This window comes from Malaclemys terrapin, chromosome 10 (assembly GCF_027887155.1).
Source record: "Malaclemys terrapin pileata isolate rMalTer1 chromosome 10, rMalTer1.hap1, whole genome shotgun sequence".
Lineage (NCBI taxonomy): Eukaryota > Metazoa > Chordata > Testudines > Emydidae > Malaclemys > Malaclemys terrapin.
Window position 1 is genome coordinate 26,315,423 of NC_071514.1, and position 24,948 is coordinate 26,340,370.

The 24,948-nt window shown below is 36.8% G+C and overlaps 1 protein-coding gene across 8 annotated transcripts in view; it reads left to right on the forward strand.

The window, feature by feature from the left end:
* Positions 1–24,948, forward strand: part of TCF12 (transcription factor 12) — a 308,920-nt gene that overhangs the window by 263,929 nt on the left and 20,043 nt on the right. For 4 of the 8 annotated variants that reach the window (XM_054041495.1, XM_054041494.1, XM_054041501.1 and 1 more), the window contains 8 exons: positions 6,307–6,412; positions 7,542–7,681; positions 7,985–8,129; positions 9,832–9,896; positions 15,847–15,925; positions 21,566–21,639; positions 22,612–22,683; positions 23,479–23,685. In XM_054041495.1, the coding sequence (XP_053897470.1) occupies positions 6,307–6,412; positions 7,542–7,681; positions 7,985–8,129; positions 9,832–9,896; positions 15,847–15,925; positions 21,566–21,639; positions 22,612–22,683; positions 23,479–23,685 (888 nt within the window). The remainder of the gene's footprint in view (positions 1–6,306; positions 6,413–7,541; positions 7,682–7,984; positions 8,130–9,831; positions 9,897–15,846; positions 15,926–21,565; positions 21,640–22,611; positions 22,684–23,478; positions 23,686–24,948) is intronic. The other 4 variants (XM_054041496.1, XM_054041498.1, XM_054041497.1 and 1 more) reach the window with 1 other exon arrangement.

Below are 24,948 nucleotides of genomic sequence, written 5' to 3' on the forward strand. Positions count from 1 at the left end.
GTGAAGGTTATGTCCATTTCTATGGGCAAATGAAAGCAGCTAGGGAGGGGATCAGGTGTTATATTGGATGGATCTATATTTCTCAAAATTGTGGGCACCAAACAGTGACATACACTCATTTGTTCAGTGTATTTGCTTTGATAAACACACTTGTGTTGAAGACAGCCTGTAGAAACACATTAGTCTATGCCTATGAGTTGTAGAAACTGAGATCACCAGTGAGATAAGAGAATTGAACTTAAAAGCAAAAGAAAATGTATCAGTACTCCTCTAGTTTAATGTGGTCAGTATTAATATTATGTAGGAATTTATATCCTAGCCATAAAGGTGTTCTGAAATTTGACAAACAAGTATTGGAAATGGGTTGATTTAAGGTGTTCAGTTTCAGTCTTCCTTTGAATTCCTTTAATTAAAACACTGGCATTTTTATGCACTAAATTGTACATATCATTAATCAAAAATGTGGTCTGATTTTTTTTTAGGAAGTGGAGGAGAAGGCAACTTGTTTAGAAAATTATTGCAAAAGGAATCTTCAAATATGTTGTGTATTTACTTCTGCTCCCCCCTCCACCTCAGATATTCAATCAGGATTTTTAGCAAGTTAGTCTAGTGCTTAAATTTGTCTACATCCTTGACGTGATACTGCATTTCTTAACAGCTCATGTTAACCCAGGAAGTAAGACGGGTTTGTGTAATGCACCATTATGGTACACCTCTACCTTGATATAACGCTGTCCTCAGGAGCCAAAAAATCTTACCACGTTATAGGTGAAACCGTGTTATATTGAACTTGCTTTGATCCACCGGAGTGCGCAGCCCCGCCCCTCCGGAGCACTGCTTTACCGTGTTATATCCAAATTCGTGTTATATCAGGTTGCATTATAGCGAGGTAGAGGTGTATCAATAATTCCACATTTTCAGAACTCCACAAATAGGCATTTATGACATGAGCTTAAAAACTGCATAAACATTTATTTACAAGATGGACTTTAATGGCACAGAAGGAGCCATATCTTCCTACAGCTGTAGTATTTTTCTATAGATTTATGCTATCATTAAAAATTACCGTCAGGTTAATAGTTTAGACTGACATTCTTTTCTCTTTTTTTTTTCCATTGTGCTTAAGTATTGAGGGAGTCTCAGATCAGTTTGAGATGTCATACCTGGTGTCTGAAGACCTTGGCAGAAAATAGTGTTTAGTACAGAGTTAACTTGAACCTTGCATTGCCTAGCTTTCGTTGTGCTTAAATATTGTTTTTTTTGTGTTCGTTAAAATTTGACCATACATAATATATTTTGTTGCCAGTGTGAGTACTTGTATCTTCTTATAAATACAGGATGGAATAACTATAATTGCCAATCATCATTCCCTCAGTTTTTATGTTCACTATGTTTCTGAAGGAGCTGAGCACTAAAATAAGTTTCCATTTATCACAATATCTTTTCAGCAGCAGAAGCCTTTGCCACCGTACATACAAATAATATATTGTGAAAGTCTGCCACGTCCCCGGATCATTCATCAGTGCATAGTTATATAATACATGACTGGTGCTGATGAAATTTGGAAAGGTCAGTTAGTGAAGTTCATAAGGTGTAGATGTGGGTAATCCATTTTTACTGCCCTAGAAAAGAAATTTGTATGTAACAGTTTGATAAATGTCAGTTTTTGTAACCTATGAAACTTTCTGAATAGCAAGGTTTAAATGAATAATATAATTTATAATTTCACATACAGCATGCATGTTGGGAGATTTGGTCCTGATTTAGTGGAGGCATCTTTAAAATAGGTTTTGATATTTTGCTTCACTGGCATGTTTACGTCGTCTGTTTACATCTACATTTAGTATGGATCATGAACATATAAAAATACCAAATCCGTTAATAGGAAGGAAATTAGTTGAAAAGCATGCAAATGAGGTATTTTTGGTGCTTTAATTGATGTTTATAGAGTGAAGATCTAATTTTAGTAACAAAACAAAATCAGTAACTCAGACCTTTTAAGATAAAGTAATGCCTTTATGTTTGGAGATTTTTAAATTAGTAAATCGAAGGACATGTCATATAATCTCCTGATACTTTGTAGATTTAATACACTTTTTAAATGATTTTTATAATAGTATCAATTTAATATGTTAAGAATAACTGCACATTTGAAAGCAGATATGCTGCTTAAACCTGACTCAGTAGGAACAATCCATGCTGTTCTGAGCTAACCAAGCTCTGAAAGGCCAAGCAGGCTGGCTCTACAGCAGTACACCAGGGCTGCCCCGGGGGGGGCAAGTGGGGCAATTTGCCCAGGCCCCACAGGGGCCCCCACGAGAATATAGTATTCTATGGTATTGCAACTTTTTTTATGGATGGAGCCCTCAAAATTGCTTTGCCCCAGGCCCCCTGAATCCTCTGGGCAGCCCTGCAGTACACCCTATTGAGGGACGACATCGACAAACTGAAGAGAGCTTAAAAAAAAACCAACCCAGAATCACTCAAGCATTCAGACTGGAGAAATGTGGAACAGCTCAGGGTGGGGGAAGGAGAGGGAAGTGGAGCTCTTGACCTGTGCTCTGCAACTCCCTTGTCCCGCTTCCTTCCTGCTCAGGCCACACAGCCTGCAGGAATTATTACAACCCTAGGATTGAAGTGTAAAGTCTGCGTACAGCGTCGAGAGAGACAAGACCTCTACTATGTGGACCGTTTAAAAATTGAATCTGGAGTGGGTGTTTTGGAAGAGCTCTCCCACCCCTCATTAGTTTAATATGGGTGCTTTCTTTGAAGTTCTCTCCTGCTCCTGCCTCCAATTCATCACTTCAGATTGCCATGTGCTTAGGGGAATTTGGGGAAACCTTTAGCAGGATGGATTTTCTTCTACCTGCTTGACAGAGTTGTCTGCCAAGCAGATTTTTTGGGCTGGATGGTCTTTTAGCACTATTCCCTGGCTCCCTAAGAATGTCAGCCAGGAAAGAACTATTTTGGTTCCTCCCAGATGTCATTCCCATCACTTGATAGCCCAAAGAGACAATAGTGGGCAGCCAGGTCATACTTAAACCTCATTACACAGCTGCTGCAAAAGAGAACATCTTCGAACTAGGGAGTAAATTCCATCACTGTGTGATGAGAGGTTTGCAGAGCTGTTATGGGCCAAGAGCCACATAGGCTGGATAAGGGCCCTAAGCATTAAATGTGTTTAAAAGGTTTGAGCTACATGATCTAATGCATCTTTTCCTAACTTGAAAGGGTATTTAAATACGTTTCCTTTATTGTCAACTTTTAATTAAAAGTTTGCATTTTGCTTCTTGTAGATGTAGTCTAATCTCAGTAATCTTTTTTTTTTCCCCTCTACTTTTAAATTCTGTTTGTAATAACACAGAGTAAAACTTATGATTAGGTCATTAACCAGAAAAAAAAAAACTGGCATTCATCTGCAGGTGATCAGATGACATAAGACGCCTGGTTTTAATTTGTGGGTAGGTCTGATTGTAACTAAAAGAGACTTGCTCTTTTTGTGGAATTGGCTGACTATTTCCCCACATCTGGAGTTAATGAAGTCTTTGAGACCACATCAGTTGTGTTTTGCCGCCAGAGCCCTTTGATCTGAAAAATCTAGACTGGCACAAGTGCAGCTTCATAACATTGCAGCTATGTTTTTGCAAGCTATAGTTAGGATACCAAAAACAAATAGAAACTATATAAACTTATGTGCCTGTGCTAGAACTTTCATGTAGCTATTTGAAAGGGCCTCTTTGACATTGGAATATTTCAGAACATTTTTATTATGCTAGTGTCCTGTACATGTGTAACATAAATGATGCATTTGTTGGAGCTGAACTTTTTCAGCTTAATTTCCTTCTGAGGTGCTTGCTTGTTTAGACAGTTTTATAAAATGTCAAAATTATTAGAAGTGATTGAAATTTCAGTCTGTAGCCCACATTACAACTCTTGTTGATAGCATTACTCTGGCAAAGTTGAAAATATGTACAATATGTCATGGTGGATTTTTTCACATTAATCAGTGCACATCTCTGTGTCAGTGCTGCATGTCATTGAGCTTTGTTTCCTCTGCTGTCCTGTGACAGTGATAGATTAGCCATCAGCTATAGCATATGCTGCATTATTTTGCACAACAGACAACTTGTAAATTACACCTAGTTTTGCCTAATATGTTTGTAGCCTTATGATGGTGAGCATTTAAAAATTGACAGTCTTGTCACTTTTGTGTGAGTATGTGTGAAGTGTGTGTATATATACGTATATATATTTATTATATACCATAAATACATATAAACTGTGTTAAGAGTATGTAACATGTTGTCATGCTGTAGCTCAGATTTGGTCAGCACTTTCCATTGTAAAAAATTCTTTATTTCCAGGAATTCAACATTTGGAAGTAACCAAAAAAAAGTAGCCATCAATTTGAACAAAAGCTCTTGGAAACACTAACTTTGTTGACAAAATAACAAAAAAACATACAAACAAAAATGTCATCTTGAGTTTGATTGCAAAATATAAATGCAAAAAACAGAGAGCGATGCTAAAAGTTGTGAAGTGTTTCCACTATATTCCTCCCTCCCTATCTTCCGTGCTTCAAGATCAAGTTCTTGATAGAGAAGATGCCTAGGGTGGCTTCTGTACTTCCATACCAGAGTTTTATACACTGGTATAGTTTAGCTGATTGCATTGGAGTTACATCGGTGTCAAACTTGTGTAAAGGAATGGTGAATCAGTCACATTGCATACAACAACTCTATCCAAACACATGCCGAACCATTTGATCTGACAACAGAAGGCTGGAAAAGCATTCTGGGTTTTTTATATGCAAATAAATACAAGATATGACCCACTTAACTTCCCAAATTCTCATATCAGAACATTCACCCTTGCATACTAGAATAGAGGTTTCCTAGACGTTGGTGGTAGTCATAGACCCATTTTAGTCTGTCTGTCTTCTCTTGCGGGGTACCCAGCCTGTTACAGTGGTAGGGGAGTGACCTAATTGTATGTATGTGTGCGTAGGTGTATGCATGCACACAAAAATATGCACCTTACAATTTTGGCATATCTCTTATGCACTTATTAAGTTTAGACTTTTAAAATTAATACATTTGAAACCTATAAATCAATTAGTTTATTTTGGGGGAAAGAGGAGAAGAAAATTGAGTATTTTTTAAAAAATAACCTTTTTTATTTTAACATATTATGTGGCAAAAATATTTTAGTTTAAGTGTTATATTTTTGTGTACTTAGTAGCCATTTACTACATTCATGTATCTGCACTACAGTTTTTCATCAACTAAAAATAATTTTAAGAGGACATTTTTTATTTTGTTTTTTCACTATGCCTTGGTTCCTGGTCCATGACTGGAGCCTTCTAGATACTACAGTACTACTACTATTAATAATAACAATATAAATCATTCATATTGGAATATTTAGAAAAATTATCATTATAAAGATATTGCCTGCCTTGGCACAACCTGCATTATACTATGAGTCATTGATGAATTGTCTATATTGATTTTGTTTATACATACCGTACCTGAATACTCTCTGATTTATTTCACTGCTGATTTATAATTGCTGTAATTAGAATCATTTGATTGTTAGGTTTATTTTGTCCCCTGTATAGTTTTCAATTTGATGAGAAAGTTGTTTATTTACCAATGCAATGTTCATACTGAGCTTATCTGAAGCAAGGGCTTACCAGAAGAAATTGGTAGTCCACTGCCAAATCAAAACAAGATTTTTAAAAGCTGTGCCAGACTTAAAAGGTTATTTGATGTTGAAGTTTTTAGATCACTCAAAATGATATAGATTTGCATTACTTCTCTCCCCACCTCACCCCCCCCCCCCACATCCTACCACCGGTAACTCTAAAAAAGCAGAGAGGTTTCTGATTGGATTATGCAGTGCAGTGACACTAAACTCCCAACAGTTTCACTGGATATGAATGTTTTACCTGAGTTGTTGGGATTCCAACTTGTTAAATATGTAAACAAGAATAGAGTTATTTTAAAATCGAAGCTTATTTTGGGACCACTATTTGGTTTCTGTGTGAGATATGTGCTTTGTAAGCAGAATCAGCACTTAAGCTTTTATCAGGCCACCTGGTTGAATTGGCACACCAGAAAGCGTGGTGTTAAGATCACAGTAGTACTTTGGCAACTTGATAAAAACAAAATAATGTCAACAAATGAATTCAATATTGGGGCTTGCTGCACTGTTCCCTTTAATTTAGATCTCTGTACTAGCATGCTGTTTATGTGTGACAGCCAAATATTACATGCATGCTTTTTGTTGCTTTTCAATTTTTAGGTATACGCACCATCCCCAAGCTCTGATGATTTCAATAGAGAATCTCCAAGTTACCCATCTCCTAAACCACCAAGCAGTATGTTTGCTAGCACTTTCTTTATGCAAGGTAAGTAAAGTACCGGTAAGTCTAAATACAGGAATGTTTGTAATTTGTTCTTTAGGTGGAGATGTGAGGCTAACCCAGTGTTGCATCAAATAATATAATAAATACATTTCCAGGGAATGTATTGTGGTGGGTCGTAGCATGGAATTTTGTATACTTCTACAAACTGTTAGCTGAAGGGAGCCATCCTTTGATTTAAAGGTTTCTTTGTGACATTAATTGCTGACTGTAATTTAAGGGGATTATCCAGCAGGCCAGATGGACAGAATTCCCCATTCTCTGATTTGTAGGGACTTCAGAACAACATACCAGAATGATAGCAGAAAATGAGGTGAGGGCTTCTTGGTCATTCTGGAGTTTGGCTGTACAATATCTGTTAATAATCTGGGTTCTCAGTGAATGCTTATGTCTCCACCGTGCCAAAAATACAGATGACTTTGAATTGCACAAAAACAGGGACCAGAATTCATGAGATTGAGACCACGTTTCCTCAACTTCATGTCACATAACTAGCTTTTACTTTGGTTAGATGAGGTTTTGAAATATACCGTAAACATCATCTTTGAGTACTAAAGTGTACAATGTCATTGCAGTCTTTATTGCTGAGGAAAAACAGTGCTGACACACTTTGGTTTGAGGCTTATATAATGTAGTAATTATCAGTTATTTAAGTCTGCTATTATGGAACCTTATTCATTTTATAGTATTAGAATGTTTTAGCAAATATAAATTGCCTATTATGGATTGAGAAATCTTTTCCACTGTATATTTATGGCGAGCATTATTTAGCCAAGCATCAAGTTTTTTTGCAGTCTGGAATTTTTATCATCCCTCTTGATATAAATCTGGCCTTACTGAAGGTCTTTGTAATTAGCAGAGTACTTGGTATTTTCTCAGCTGTGGCTGGATTGTATTTCAGCTATAAAGCCTCATTTTTTTTAAATATAGCAACACAGTGTGGTGGCAGGAGAATGGGAGACACCGTATTAGCTATCCCCTATTTCAGTACTGATATTAGGCTAATTGAGTTGGTGAATTATGTATTTTTTTAAATAATGTAAAGGAAAGGAGAACTCAGTACACTTCTTGTATTAGAGAGATCTCTTTCTTTTCTTTTGTTAAAAAAACATAGATGGGACCCACAACTCTTCTGATCTTTGGAATTCATCCAATGGGATGAGCCAGCCTGGTTATGGTGGAATGCTGGGAAGCTCCTCTTCTCACATGTCACAGTCCAGCAGTTATGGCAGTCTACACACACATGACCGCTTGGTAAGTTATATAGGCTAATGCAATTGCATATGTAAACATATTTCTGGAGACTGATCTGTTTCATTTCCCGTCTGATCTTCTAGTAGTGTCAATTCAAAATTAGATTGTCAGAATTCATAATTGTGGCATATTGATTTTGTTGCATCTTGTTTGTATATAATTTTTAAATGATTTTTGGTAATGTAATGGGTTGTTTGGCTGATGGACAAAGTCCCTTTCTTAGATAATGGTGTCTTAACAAGGTATATAAATGTATTTAAAGATTCTGCTTAATTGGCTCTTATTTGTTTTGCTTCTTTCTAGAGCTATCCCCCACATGCAGTCTCGCCTACAGATCTAAATGCCAGTCTTCCTCCAATGTCTAGCTTCCATCGCGGCAGTGCCAGTAGTTCACCTTATGTCGCTGCCTCACATACTCCACCCATCAATGGATCAGATAATATACTGGGTAAGATTCTCTTAGGATTAAAAAAAAATTCTTTGAAGTTATTTAGCCAATAAAGGTTCCTTTTCTGTTGTTTTTTAGTTCTGTAAGATACTAAGAGGTAGGCCTGGTCTGCACACAAATTTGTGCCCGGTTAACTAAAGGGGGGATATTTTTTAAACCAATTTAGTTAAATCAGTGCAACCACCCCATCCCCCCAGTGTGGACCCTCAAACTGATTTGATTGTATTAAATCGGTTTAGTTTAAGTTGGTTTGTAATAGCCTTAAACTGAACTGATTTCAGACACACTTAAAGTGTGCCCCTACTAGGGAATTGCACCCATTTAATAAATGGCCAGTGATCCCACAGGCTTTGTGAAATCAGTGCATAAACAGCATGTAGACAGCTCCTGTTTTGTGATATAGATGCCATCGCTGTTTTAATGGAGTGTTGTGGTGGCTCAAGGCATTTTGTCTTTGGAGTGGATCTGCTACAAAAATTTTCATAGTGTATTATGTGCCCCCTCCCCTCAAGTTTGACCTCAGATCACTGGCCAGTCCCAAAGTAAAAAGGTCAGTGACAGGTTAACAACTTTCTTTAATCCCTTCACCGCATATCCAGAGAGTACAAATGTGGACTCATTTTTTCTCTTTTCATAGATATTTGTGAATAATTATGATGTATCTCATAAAATCACTTATTAATACAGACACGGAAACTATGTGGTTTCCATTCTCAAGATTGCATGAGTGCCTTTTCAATTTGGGATGGGTTCACGCACAGCTTTACTTTCAGTCTTGGTGTAAGTGAAACTTAGTCTGGTTGGTTATATTTGCCCTGATTTGGGGGCATATCCTAGTTAGTTATAAAACATAAAATTAGGTGATGGATGCATGATTTGGATTCCATGGTGAACATTTTGCACAGCTTTGTATGAAAGTGCAATATTTGCTGGCAGAATTTGATGTGCACAGAATTTATCTGTATTCTTAAAGGGACATATTCAGGTTAAAATTCATATTTTGAAATTAAAAAATTCCTTACCTGTGTCTCTAATTGGTTGAGCTTTGAAGCCTTATGTTCAACTTGATGGCCTTTGGAATGAGGAGGCACACAGAGCCTTTGGCATGTGGCACAGGTGGAAATGGGGAGACAGAGTCCGTAGCATGCAGGATGGGGTGGCAGGGAGTCCTTGAAATAGAGGGTTTGGAAGGGTGAGACATAGGGAGCTTGTGGGAGAGAATGGAGGAATGCCAAGAGCCGCTGAGAGTCCCATGAGCTTGGCCTGCCTACAGAAGCAATTCAATTTGCAACCCTTTATTGTTACTTTATATTATTAAAATTAATTAAAAAATATTTTTCACAGTCTGTTTTCCTTTTGCATTTCCTTCAGCCTGGTTAATGAAACTAGGCAAATCTGTTTCACTCTTGTCCCTGACTAGTTTCACTTTCTCATCCTCGTGCTGGAACAATGCTGTTGAATTTGGGCTGCAAATGGTGCAGGGAAATGAGATTACCAAAATCTAAACACAAGACTGTGTTCACTCATTGTTTTAATATAATGAAAACATGTTCTACTGACATGAGGTTAATCGTGACTTCCTGACAGTGTCCCATTAAAACAATGATAGTGTGTTCAACTGCATTTGCTAAAATTTAGATTAATAAAAGAAACTTGGTTCTTTGGCCTTAAAATAAGCATTGTGTTTATTTTTCCATTACAGGAAACAGAGGAAATGGGACTGGAAGCTCACAGACGGGTGATGCACTTGGAAAGGCACTGGCATCTGTAAGTAATGATTATTGACATAGTTTTCAGATTAATTTAAACCACATCTTGTTTAAAATGTTGATCGTGGTTTCCCTTATTCATAGTTATCTTTTTCTTACTTATGCATACCTACAGTTAGCCGTTAAATATGTCCAAAGCACAGTAACCTAAAGTGTTAACTTAACACTCCATGATACACTTGTGTACATTATGTCCATGTCAAGGCAAATGGAAATTATTGCTTTTATTTGTGGGAGGTTCCCATCAGATTTTTTGCTAGGCATTTGCCTATTTTGCGGAAGATCAGGATATCACAGATGAGCAGGGATTGGAAAGTTGTGTACACAAAGAAAAATTTACAAACACTGGTTGTTTAGCCTAATCATAAAGCGAATTCTTTTCTGTGATCTTTACATACAACTTCCATTTAAGTCAATGAAATTTATCTGAGGGCAAAATTAGGCACAAGGTTTAAAGTGCATGCTCAGTGGCCATATAACATTGGGATTTGAAAGTACTGTGGGAGAAACAACCTTTTAGACTTAATAAATAAAATATCAAGTGATGTGTGCTCTGTTATAAACCATCCAACTTCAATGTATGGAGCATTTTAAAAAGGGGGATTTGTATTGCATATCTGAAAGGCATAATCAGTGCAAGCCGTTTATGAAGTTAGTTTCAGTCACTGGAAGATGCAATTGCAAAAAATGAAATAATAAATTGAAACATTGCAAGTCCCTAATCTATTAAAAATTATTTAAACTTTTGAAGATAATAATAATAATAATTTTACAATGCAATAAAACGGTGTGTGTTAATAGTATTAAAGGAGCCATTATTTTTAATAGAACAGTCCGCAGTACAGAACAAATTTTGAAACCATTGTTTATATTGAGTGTCTGACTTAATGTTCTGTATAGCAGAAATTCCAAATCTATGGGTGGTGGCTGGGAAAGCTCTGCAAACTTCTGTTGCTTAGCACTCTGGAAGCCTAATCCTGATTCAAGAGATAAAACTGACTCCTTTCCAGCGGCAAAAAGACTATCTCTGGGCTGCTTTTTGTTTTCCCCACCTCAGCCCACTGCACGCAAATATGCACACTCATGCTGATGCTGTTAGTCTTGCTTTCCTCTGATGGTCATATGTTAAAGGATGACCAGCTCTGATAATGTCAGATGGACTTCACTGATGTCCATATCAGGTAGCAGATTTCTCTAAATCTGACTGGCTTTGGAGAGAAAAATATTGCCCCTGTTGTTTCTGCGGATCAGGTACTTAGTTAATGATTCAAGAGTGCAGAGGGCAGAACAGTGTTTGGCTGCATGAACTGTCCATCTAGTAAAGAATTGGGGCCATTTTTGGCTCTGATCAATCTGAAGGAAAAGCTTCTTGGACATAGCAGTGCTTACAAGCATTGTGCTGTTCATTGTTGTACAGTTCTCCTAGGGCACGTATGGTCCACAGCCTGGCCAATCTTTTTGCTAAAATCTTGGCCTTATGGACTAGCCCAGACCCATGTGATTGTGAGATTTTCAGTTGCTCTCCATCTTTTTCCTGTTGAACAGATCCACAGGTAGTTTTCTCTTACTGTGACTAGTTGGGAAAACCAGGGTCATGTTTGGAGAAAATTCCAAATTTACTGTGAGTGGAAGTCAGGGCAGGAATGTTTAATCTAACTGATGGGTGGGCTTTGGTTGTCATAGTAACTTAGTTCTGTCATCCTATGTTGTTGCTTGGCAGGAGCAGCCAGGTCATTCCATAAATCATTTCTGTCATAGCTGATGGTGATGCATTCCATCTGCTCTATCAGTGCATGCCATAGTCTGCACACTTCAAATCCCTTGCTTCATCCATCTGCTCCCTTTACCCCAAATACACACACGGAGCACACTTTTCACAACTGTTCAGTAAGTAATACAGCAACATTACTTTTTGAGAAAGGGAATCATAATGTTTGAAGTGAAAATGGTGCATTTAAGTTTCAGTGGCTAATAAACTTTGTGAAATTGTATCGGTCTTCGCAAAGATTTTTTTTTAAATGCTTACATCGTCTTGAATTTTTAAAGCCACTATCTGTCTTTTTAGATGTTAAACACCACTACTAGTATTATTAGGAGGAATTTCTAGTTCTAAGATTCTGTTGATGTACATCTTACAAAGGCCTTTCATGTGTGAAACATCAGAGGCTACAACATTTGTTCCTCAGTTTAGGTATTAAAGACCATACAGAATACTGTGTGATTAAACATGTAAGGCCAGATAATGCATTTGCAAAGGTTCTTTTATTTTAGGTTTAAGCCTGGATAATTGTGGTCTTAATCTCAGGGTAGGCAAGAAAGAGAATTGTACATGAAAGTATTTACACAAAGTTCCGAAAGCCCTGTGGATTATGCATTAGTTTGGATAATGAACTAGTGTAGATAGAAAGAAAAGAAAATCTGGGTATTTGTGCCATTTCTAATGTGTTTCCCTGAACATTTGCCAAACAATAACCCTTTAAGATTGTGCCCATGGAGGGTTATATGGAGGGAGAAACATCTGGTTTATTTCAGTGCCTAATGCCAAATCAAAACACTTGGTCTTTAATTTAGAGGAGATCAAACAGGAGGGCTGTTTAACTTTGTTGATTATATCAGACCTCTTTGTGATAACTTATGTTTTGATTCCTACCTCAGTACTATGGTAAAGGCCTTTGTGTGATCTGGATAGTTAAATGGCCAGTGGTCCCCTAACAAAAGAAAAGAAAATGTGGGGAAGTTGACTTTTAAAAGTAATTCATGAATTAAGTTTCTTTGTTGCTTTAGACTCAATAACATTAACATAACAAAGCGTAACTGAAATGTACACTGTAGTGGTTAAAAAATTGGACTAACAGCTCCGAGGTTTGGCGCTGCAGGCTCTCAATTGTGCAGCTTTTGTCTAAGACCCTTTTCATTAGATACTGGCATATTGGCACCCTGCTGCTTGGAATGGACCATGACTGATAGGAGGAGGAGTTTCATTTGTTGCAGTAAAATGAGTCATGTTACCGTTTAAGCCTGGCAGAAGGTGTCAGAGCTGTTCATCATTGGTCATTTAACAATACAGCAGCCATGGGTTGCATGCAGAATGCGTTCTGATTTTGTATTTACCCTGTGGCTTTTAACAGTTTTTTCTTTTAAAAATGATTTTAAAAAAAGATTTCTATGTAGATAGCTGAAAAGAATGGATTTTCTGGCTATGCTGGAAGAAGGCCAGGAGACACTGGGAGCTTTTCTTCACTACCGGGTAAGTCGACCTAAGTTACGCTACTAGCTATGCTACGTAGTTTAGGTCGACTTACCGCGATGTCTTCACTGTGCTGTGTCGATGGGAGATGCTCTCCGGTCAACTTACCTTAATCTTCTCGGGGAGCTGGAGCTCCGGGGTCGACTGGAGAGTGCTTTGCTGTCAATTTAGTTGGTCTTCCTGGTTGTAGTTTAATTAGGCTGCAACTTTATTCCTAAATGTCTGGGGTACCCGGCAGATAAAAGTGTGCAGTGCAGGTAATTTCATAATCATTTACATATACCCAGTGGGGTGAGGCTGCTGTCAGCCCTCCCCCTTTACCCATCCTGGTCCCTAGCCAACCCACTGCTGGGATTTCATCATCCTATGCCCCCCCCCACCCCTCCTGAATTAGGGTTAAGGGGGGCTATAAAGTCAGATGTTGGATCCTACCATACCAGTCATAGGAGCTCCAACCTTCCCTCCCCGTTTCCACTCTTTTAATACCTCCTTTAAATCCATTTACTAATCCATTTCATCTGATCATTATATCCCTTCCCTACAGAGTACTCGCTCTGGGCATCCTCCCCACGCCCACATAATGAGTTGTGACATCACAGCCTAACCCTCATTTCATGTTCACCCCAGCTCAGCCTCCAATCTGCTCTGGGGAAAGCAAAAAGTCCCCACGTTGCCTTGGCCAATCTGGTGCTGAAGGAAAAAGTCCTTCCCAGCCCCCCAAGAGAGGAGCGACTAGCATAATTCGCACAGCAGATCATGACAAACCCTGGTATTTGACTACTCCCATGGGTGGGAGGATGGGTGCTGCTCCACCTGATCCAGGTAAAAGAGGGCTTTTCCTGCACCAGCATGGACCTAAATAGTTCTTCCTCTTCTGCACTTGTATGGGGGATGGTCAGCCTCCACACGCTGACCTGGTCTGAAGCTGTTGCAGCAAGTCCTCCTCTGGTTCTCTAGCTCTTAAAGGAACACCCACCTTTTCCAAGAAACCAGACAACAGCCCCCACCACTTAATGTGCGATAAGATCAAATTTTCTTTTGGCATGACATATTTTGTTCGGACGTGGAATTTATTTTGTATACCACCCTTTTCTTTGGAATTTTTAAAGTTTACATAGCAAATTTTGCAAGACCGTGTAATCAAGACTTAATCGTAATTTTATACTGATTTGAAGTTTTTTGGAGTGTGGTTTTGGTATTTTTTTTGTTTCTTGGTCTTTCATACTTACATCAGTTAATAAAGTATATGCAGCCCATAAAGTCCTGCTTTTGACAGATCAGGAAATATTATACTAATCCACCAGCTTCCGGCTTATCATCATTTTACCACTGAAATGTCAGATTGCGTTTGTGCACAGTCACAACTAGTGGGTGTATGGAGGGGCTGTTTCAGACTGCCAAACAGCCATCTGAAGGTTAAAACATTTTCGTCTCTTCTAGCCCTAGAGTGAGAGATTTGAACTCATAACCTAGAAGAAAAATGTTTCATATCCCATTACCAGTACCTAGACCTATCCAGTTCCTTCTCCAGAACAGATTTTCAAGGTGCTTACAAATTTTAGATTTTAATTGGAAACTTAGATTTAATTTGCTGTTTTATCCAAAGTCACCCAACTGTATTATTATATAAAGCATAGAAAGATATTGTTGCCAAGTTAGTAATAACTTTAAAAGTTCAAAACTTTGTATTATGTATATATTTTGGAAGCTATTTATCTAGAAATCAACCAGGGAAAATCTTTATGTGCAAAATAATGTTAGTAATAACAGCACAATTTCAGATGACTATATTTTATTTTGTTAGGTGACACCAGTAATTAGAGTTCAGTTCTTTTCACAAAAAGAAGAACAGGAGTACTTGTGGCACCTTAGAGACTAACAAATTTATTAGAGCATAAGCTTTCGTGGACTACAGCCCACTTCTTCGGATGCATATAGAATGGAACATATAATGAGGAGATATATATACACACACACAGAGAGCATAAACAGGTGGGAGTTGTCTTACCAACTCTGAGAGGCCAATTAATTAAGAGAAAAAAAAAAAAAAAACTTTTGAAGTGATAATCAAGCTAGCCGAGTACAGACAGTGTGATAAGAAGTGTGAGAGTACTTACAAGGGGAGATAGTCAACGTTTGTAATGGCTCAGCCATTCCCAGTCCTTATTCAAACCGGAGTTGATTGTGTCTAGTTTGCATATCAATTCTAGCTCTGCAGTCTCTCTTTGGAGTCTGTTTTTGAAGTTTTTCTGTTCTTTTCACAGTATTCTCTCTTACTAAGGATTAATTTTTTTTAAAAATAACCATAATTTGTCAAGTTTTATAGGTTCTTTTGTCTGTGTAAAGGAGAGTCACAGTTATTCCTCCAAATTTTCCTGAAGAAGTTTTTATACATTATCCTTATTATCTGTAGACTTGTTAACTTGACTTCTACAATTCTTCTTGTAGTTTGTAAAAAGCATATTCGGCACTGCTTGTTTTGACAACTACTTGAAAATGAAAGCTCTGTGGACTCTGTGGCCATTTTAAAACCTTCCAAGTAATAAAACAGAGCTACGATTAATGAGCCAATCTTTTCATCAAATTAACATTAGTGGTGACAACTGAAAGTATAAAAGTGAATCCAAATCAACAGATTTTTATTTTTACTGTTAGCTGTCACATGTATTGATAGATGTGTACATCCTTTTGTTGTTGTTAGATTTATTCTCCTGACCATACCAGCAGTAGTTTTCCATCAAATCCATCAACACCAGTTGGATCACCATCACCTCTCACAGGTAGGATCTACAGCTTGTCAATATTTTATTTGCTATTTTGAAAACTTCCTTGTTAGTTTGACTTCACAATGAAATCCATGGTAGTTTCCATGCATATCTAATGGCAATATGTCTGTTACAGTAAACTTTCAGTCTATTATTTGTAGAATGTACTAGTATTGTACCTTGATTAAAAATGGTTTTCATTAATGTATTCGCTTGTTTAAATTGTAGCCAAAAAAAACCCCCAAACCCTCACACCAAACCCTCTTGTTTGTCTAATTTATGTCTTCTTTAACTAGTCTTGGCAGAATTTGATTTTTAGTTTTTTACAATTTTGATGGCTATATCATGCTTATATTTAACATTTTAAAGATGTTGATCTGTTTACATTTTTAAACTTGCATGAAATTCTGGGGTTGAAGCATTTTTTATTTTATTAATTTAAATTTTCATGGTTATGGGAAATTATAGGGGGAGTCAGAGTAGGGATTCAGACAATAATGATTTAATTACAGTAGACATTGAGATTCAAAAAGTTAAAACTTTATAACTGTTAAAACATGAATTGTCAACAACATATATACAAAATAAATATCCTTAGATCAAATTCTTGTAAGTTCTCAAGCAACATTTTTCTTACTTTGCCGGTCTGTAAATTTTGATAATCATCTCTGGGTGCGTGGGGGTAATGAAATTGATATTTACAAATGTTGACTACTAAAAATCTAATCCTCCCAAGCCTAGATTTAACAGATTTGAGGGGAAGACCTTGATGTATTTCTTTCCTTGTTTGTAACACAAACACTTATTGCTATTAAAGTTATAATAAGTCCAATATCATTTTTGCATAATTATTTTATGCTGCCTTTGGCCAATTATTAAAAGAAATTCTCATTTGCTAGGAATTTGAAGAAATCACATAAGAGTAATCTTATTTGTAAATATAGAATAGTAAAACTTGACATATTGAAAAGTCTGTACTTCGTTAAATGTTTTTCTCTACCATTTGAGAGAAACAGCACTCGGTGATCTTTTTTTTTTTTTTTTTTCCAGAACAGCATACAAGATAATAGTGGAGTAGCTTTCACAAACAAGTTGTGTGTTCCCTGTGGTGAAATACAGTAGCCTGTGAAGTCATTCAGTTTTTGGGTGGGGCAGGTTTTCATTCATATTTCTCATGAACATTTTCATAATGTGAGGAACATACTTCTTGCAGTTTTGAAAATACGTACTCCGTATTGCAGCCATTTCTGTCCCCCATACTTTGTGTGTTAGTAGTGTGAATTTGGTAAGAAGCATTCCAGTGTGGAGATGAACTATGAGCAGCTGCTTAGAGCTATTAGTGAGTATTGCAGCTTTCACAGACACTGTGGCCTCAGCTGTCTAGTAAAAGTTGAACAGCTGTTCTGTACATAGAGAGGATTGTGAAAGCCCCATTGACTTAAATTTGTTGTTTAACAAAGAACTGGAATTATGGGCAGGATGATGTAACTTTAACCCTGTTCATTCCTGTAGTACAATTTTGTTAAATTATTGACATAATTTTTTACATCAGCCTATTTTCCCACTCACTGTTATCTGATGTATTCTCATTAACTCCTCATTGATTTTCCTTTCCCTTGTGGACCAGTTTTCAACAAGGGCTTTTTCTTTTTTTAAATTTGTTGCTAGCAGAAAGTGTGTAGTGTCCTTGACTCCAAGTGTCTTGTAATTTAGAGAAGTAAATCAGTAAATCTCTTTGTATTTAAAAAAAGTGTCAAACAAATAAACTCACCTCATCCAGTCTTTTGGCCATATTTAGTGGATGTTGTGCTAGTTTTCCATGCATTCAGTTGATGAATGAACATCTCCTGGTTGACATGGCATACCTGAACAGCTGCTTTAGGCGTTTTTTTCTGTAATAACTGAAAAATGTATGTTGAACTGTGTAATTCCAGGGATTAATGCATTTCTTTGATTCAGTGGTTACAGTTGAAGAAAAATGTCTTGTGTATCCTTGTTCTGCTGAGATGGCCTATAGGTTTATGCAATATATATTTTTTTTAATCTTTTAACAACGAGGCAAAACTTGAAAGGGGGGTGCTTTGTGGGTAGAGGAGAGTAGGTGCAACATTTCAAAGCTGTTACTGTGAAAAAGATCCAAATTGGGGTTCCTGATTAAGGATTCCACACCACTTAATCTTTGTGAGCACTGTAGACTTTCTCGAATGGCATTCATTGGTGGAATTGACTTTCAGTTTTGAGGAATGGAGACTTGAGTCCCTGCACTTCTGACTCTGCCCCAGCACCATTGCCCTTGTCTCCTAGATTCTGCAGTGATTGGAGAGTCACCCAGTACTCCCAACCTGATTCCATCCTTATTTCTAGGTTCTAATTGGTAACCTATAGTAGGTTCCACCAAATAGCACTGGGATCCTCTTCAGGGGAGAGACCAGCATCTCTTTTAGAAACACCTCCAGTCTTGATTTTAAATTTGCCTGTGATGGAGAATCCACCACAACCCTTGATAAGTTGTTCCAATGGTTAATTACCCTCACTTGTGAGTTAGGAATGCTGGGTTCTATTCCCAGCTATGCCACTCATACCCAGTGAGCCAAAATTCAGAGTTATTACTATTCTATTTATCGTTATTGACACTCTTGGCAGCCATCTTCTATCTGGACTAAAAAAAACAAAACCCCCACCACCATTACTGACTTGATAAAAGTATTAAAAAGTAAACACATAAAGTATCCTAAAATAAAAAATAATGTTTTCTGAATAGTATATTAAAACACTTCATTTTTCTTATAATCGGTGATTGGAAGAAACCCCAACCAAAAAATAGTTTCAGTAAAATAGGATGAATAGTGATGTTTTTTGCCAAATCTAAAATGGCTGCTGACACATTTAATGGTATTCTTAGAGTTCACCTCTCTTCCCTTTTATATAATTAAAAGGCCTTGTTTATTTATTAGTCTAGTTATTCTAGGCTTGGGTAACTCATAACTCATTCATTCTTTAATTGCGAATTAGGGATCAGGGATCAAGCATTCAGAAATAATGAGATTGCCTTAAAACTCGACAGATCTTTTTAAAATAATAACTTTAGTGTTTTTTATTTGCCTTCTGACTTTTGAGCCTCTAGGTTCACATTCCCAAGCTTTTCAACAACGAGGACTAGAAATGTTCATTCATTTCTTAAAAAAGAGAGATGCCATAACAAGAAGACTCCAAGAGCTGGAGCTCTAAGAAAAATATTGTGATCTAACAGTAAAATCATGAGCAGTGGTAACTCCTCTGTCTCACCTTCCCTTGCCTAAATTGAATCCCCATCCTGCAAAAACTTACACGCATAACTTTTCAACATGGCTTCAATGGACCTGTACATGTGTGTAAAGTTACACGTGTACACATTTGCATGATTGGAGCCCTGGCATTTTGAGAATCCCTTCCTATGGGATTGGAGGCATTCACTCAGTGAACTTTGGGGCAGGGGGAAGGGCAACAGCCCATTGCTGGCCCTAACATATGTTTGGAAGGTAAGGAGTTGGGGAAGGCTGGGCTGAGAAGGTGAAAACAACAGCATTGAGATTGTTATGTATGACCCCTGGAAATCTTCACTTCTTTGGCTTATTTGTTTTTTCCTGCTGCTATGTGGGTGCTGCACTAAAAGTTATTAATTGCAGGGCTAGTGGTGCCAGAATGCTTTTTAAAGTAATTGATAGATTTCATGAACAAACTTCTGTAAGAGGGAGTGGGGAGAGGCAAGCAGGAAATTAGTGCCATCTGGCAACCTGCATGGCCATGGAAACAAAATACACCAGTAATATTAAAAAGTCCCCCATTATTACCAGAAGTGTGATTAACTGCAGGTTGCACTCAGATATTTTTGTGAGGGGTCCCAGCCAAATAGTTTTGCTCTGGGTGTAATTATAGTGAACAACACCTCTGTTGTCCAAAATGAAGTAGTACATTGAACGCTAGATGAATATGTGCAGGTTTAGAAGATTCATGTTCTGGTTAGATAAGTAGGCTGCTTTCTTTCATGAGGTTTTCAGTTTACATTCTGCTTTTATTTATTCCTTTCTGACTAATATTTAGAATACCACTTACTTTAGGGAGTGGTGTATGCTCGTTAAAGCTTCAGTTAATGGGTTTCCATAAGAAGTTGCTGTCTCCTAAAATGGCTTTTTGGCATTGGGTTGGTATGATCCTCGAGCTGAGCCTAAAAATTCTGAAAGCTATTTAGACAACATTTTTGTAAGATTTAACTGAGTATTATCCTCAAAAGTAGGAAATGACAGGTAATGCTGAGGAGATTATAGATGCAAGACCAAGAATAGATGAGTGAGGTGAAAATTTGTGGTTACACCCTGGTACTCTGATATTTATTTTGAGAGAAAATCCTAGTACAGTCATGGCAGATTGGTGCTTGTATGAAATCAGAGATCCTCTTTTTAACTTAAACTTTGCAAGGAGATAGCTGAGATGTTTTTGCAGTTGTGCAGGATGCAGTTCTTTTCTTAAATGAAACTCTTGTTTTAAAGGGTAACTGTTTGTGGATCACTGAACAAAGGAACTATAACATTATTAAACTTCTTCCCGGTTTTCCAGGAACAGAGTTCTGGCTGTTATTAAAGGAACAAGCCCACAGGCTCTTCCTTTAATGAGTTGTTTTGGATTGTATGTCCATAATTTATTAATGTAATTGCTTTATTATTACATTTGTATGGCTAAAAGGAAGCTGTCTTTAATGGACATAGAAATACATGTAGTCTTTATAAAAGATGCATTATTAGTTGATGAGAAAAATACATGTACTACTTCAGTAGTACTACTTCAGGCTTTGTGTTTAGAAAGTTTTTTCAGTCATTGCAGTTCATATCGATTTATTCCTAAATTGTACATGGTCGTGAATATTCTATATGGCAGATTAGAATGTTTATATTTTAAACTTGCAATAAAAATATGGGTAATTTGAATATAATTGCTACTTTGCTGCATAGATAAAGAATTATTTTTCTTCAGCTGAAATGAAATGTGTTCTAATTTACCTTAAATACATCTGAGATAACAGCTGGATCATATTTATCTTTTTTATATAATATATAGCTTCCTAAATGTGACATGCATAATGTATACAGAAAGATTTCAGTTAGAGTAGTTGGAAAAAACTAAGCAAAGTAATGCCTGCAACTTAATGAGAGATGTCATGGAGAAATGACATCCAAAACAATTATCTCCAGTTCCACGCCCCAGTTGATTTTTAGTTATAAATAAACTAGTATATATTCTTAACTGCTTCAAGGGCATAATTGCACATCACTAATTTGAAACAAAATTCAATAACATTTTTATCATAATGATACTGGGAAGAGACGGGAGCTTCACAGGTATAATTCACTGCATTAGTCTGCTGGCTTTTTTGAAAATCAGAAAATATAACTTTGTATATAATGATAAGTAACAGTAGCTGGGATCTTTCATCAACAATAAATATTTAAACCTGCAGGTGCCAGTATGTAAAAATTGTCAGTTACAGAGAAAAATGAAGAAACTTGATCTCCTTTGCCAACCCTTAAATTACCCTGTCTTCTTACAAATTGTGTTATAGTTCACTATGTTAAAATTCGTTTGGTGCATAAATGTGTGTGTTAACCTGTACAATTTTGACAGGTGCCAGTCAATGGTCTAGGACTGGAGGACAAGCTCCCTCATCTCCAAACTATGAAAACTCTCTCCACTCTTTGGTAAGAATTGTTTGAAGCTACATATTACTTTCTAGCTAACACTTGAAGGTTCATTTTTGTATAAATCCTGCATATCATTAATGAAAACAGTAGGATATCATTACAAATGAATTCTTTGCTAACAAATGGTCTGGTTCAATTGAACAATATAAGACATGCAGGGTGTGTCTTTCACCATCTGTTCCTTGGGCATCAGGCTTCTATGCTAAGGACAGCTGGTGCTAAAACACTGTTATGAGATTCCAGTACCTTTTCACAAATCCATAGCTAATTCTTATCTAAAGCTCACTTTGTAGAGTAAAGATAAAGTAAAAGATTTAATATCTTTGCATTTATATGTACTTTTTTTTCTTACATGGTAATCCTGTGGGCTTTTTGTCATTACACTATCACTAAGGTATTAAAATTAGGCATGTTTACGTTTAAGTATTAAAAACTTATTGGGGAACATTAATTACTGTATTGTGCTGAAAAGGACAGACTTTCTATACAGAAGAAAACACAGGAAAGAAACTACAGTATTGGGGAGATGGGGGGAATTTGTAAGTAACAGGTTTGAAAAATCTCCGAAGGGTTTTAGTTGCTGTCTTTCCTTTGCTGGTACAGTATCGGGAAGGGGAAAAAAGAACTGATAGAATATTGAGCAAGGCTTTGGTTATTTGTTAATAATTCTAGTTTCCAAAAATATAATTCCTTTTTTCTGTGACTAACAGAAACAAATATAAGAGAAATCAATTTCCTTTTCTTCACACATTTTGCAATTATATGTAAACAATATGTGCATCTTAGAATGCTAACATTATAACTGCAGTGTTGAGCATTTAGCCTTTTCATACCTTAATATAATCAGATCTCTGTTGCATTAACTTGACTAACATTTTATGCTGACATGCACATCAGCTGTTTCCTCACCTCTTTTTTGAATTAATCTTAACCTGTGCTTTGCTTCCTGTTCTGTCTTGACTTTGCCAGAAAAATCGAGTTGAGCAGCAACTTCACGAGCATTTGCAAGATGCAATGTCCTTCTTAAAGGATGTCTGTGAGGTACTATTTCTCTTCAGATGGTGCCTTTTTGTGTTTCAGTTAATTCTACTTACATATTCCTATTAAAATCTTAAATTAGCACAGTGTGTGTCCAGTCTTTTGCCTCCAACACTTTGCCATTTTAGTTTCTAGAGCGCTGCAAGACCAGAATAATCTTTGCTTATTTCTCTAAAGAAACAATAAAGATAGACTTAGAGAACTATTTTGTGGCAGTGTACAGAACTTGTGCATTTACGGGGGAAAATATTCCAACATATGTTTATACATTTAATTTCTGAAGTTTATAACAACATTTCAGAATTTGTGTAGAGTTGGATTTGGAAAACAATCACTTAAAACCTTGGGCTAAAGCCTTGTCCAGCCTCTGTAACCATATACCCTCAAAAAAGTCACTACCTTTCTGAATTCTCATTAGGAATTGTTATCTAAAAGGTGATACTGATTTTATATTTTTTCTCATGCACCACAAAGCTTTTTATTTTTGGTACTCGTTCTATTTTTTTTTCTGTTCAGGCTGTGTAGTAGAAACTAAATAGCATTATTGATCTTATAGTAAGCTTTGTTTTAAGAAGCAACCATCTCTGTTTCTGAGATGGCATTCATTTCACGTCTCTAGATATCTTATTCTTTTTCCAGTTTATTTATAGTGCTGTAGGTGCTTTGAAGCCTTCCTTTTTGATTTTGCATTTCATTTGCTGTCTTGCATATCTCCCAAAGTAGAAACCATTACAATATAATGAATTAAGCAGATGTATATAATAAATAACCTTTAGTGCTCCTCTTAACTCTCAACAGCAGTCTCGAATGGAGGATCGCTTGGACAGACTTGATGATGCCATCCATGTGCTACGAAACCATGCTGTGGGGCCTTCAACAAGCCTGTCAGGTGGCCATGGAGATATACATAGTTTATTGGGGCCATCCCATAATGGGCCAATTGGAAGCCTAAACTCAAATTATGGAGCATCTAGCCTCGTAACAACCAATCGACAAGCTTCAATGGTAATATTTTTTTAAAACACATTAATAAATAAGTGTTTTGTCTGTAACTGTTAATTTCTAATCTCTTCAAATCATAGTACAGCCTAAAAAGTTAAAGCTTGACTGGAATTTGTGCAGTGTACACTTTCAGTGAAATTTATCAAGAATACTAAAGATGCACTGATTGTAGAAAAGAAATGGCAGACTGCTGCACCTGCTACTGGTTTCCAATTAGAGGGGATTTTGGGGGTGGGGCACGGGGGGGGGAAGGAGGAGAAAAACTTACTTTGGCCTGGTCAGTGGCCCATAAAATCCTGCTGTGACCATATGCAGAAAGCTGAGACTTTCTGCTGAGAGTATTTGAGCTTATACATGCATTTTTTCCAGATGTGTAATAATTGGCAGAACAGTTTTCTCCTTGAAATGGTGAATAGGGAGATTGAGTGGGAAAAGCAGTCAAGAAGGACAGAATTTCAAGTGTTCTGGTCTGGAAAAGCTATTTAGTGTAAATTGGAACTAGTCTTCAATTGCAGATGCTGGCAGAAGACTGGAAGGAAGCTGTTGGAATGTGGAACCACAGTGTGTACAGGCTCAAAATTTAACTTTTTTCTTTAAATGAAAACGGGTTTTGAGCACAGCTGTAGTGCAAGGAACAATCAAGAGGAAACCAGTTTTAGATTAATTCTTAAGAAGAGTGAAATAATTCAATCTTTTTTAGTTTCTTTTAAACCTGTGAACCATTCTGAGAAAAATGGCATTAAGACTTTTGTAGATCAAAAATATTTGTTGAAAGCATTACACTACATAGCAAATGAAATCTGCTCATAACTTCGCTTCCTTTACCAGCCCCTCCCCAAAAAGAGCTTAAACAAAAAAAGTTTTAAAAAATGCGTTTTATGGTGTGCCATGTGTTTACATGTTTACAGCATAATTTTAGAGACCAGTTACATGCTGTGAAATTTTCTATTATAAAACAGATTCACAGCTAGGTGCTGTGAGATCAAGGTGAAATTTCACTTACCATCAAAATAATTAGGTACCCCAATTGCTGAAAGGTTTGTATTCTATAAAACAGAATTAGTTCCAGGTTTTCCCATTCACAGGTCAGATATCCATTTATATTAATTTTAGAGCCAGTGCAGTAAACCTCAAAAGAGGCTGGTTACTTTCCTATAAATAGGTTTTTTGTTTTTTTATTTTCAGCAGCATATGCAACTTCAGGCATTCCCATCATTTCACAATAGGCTTTAAGTAATGAAGCCGATTATGTATAAATGCTTTGAA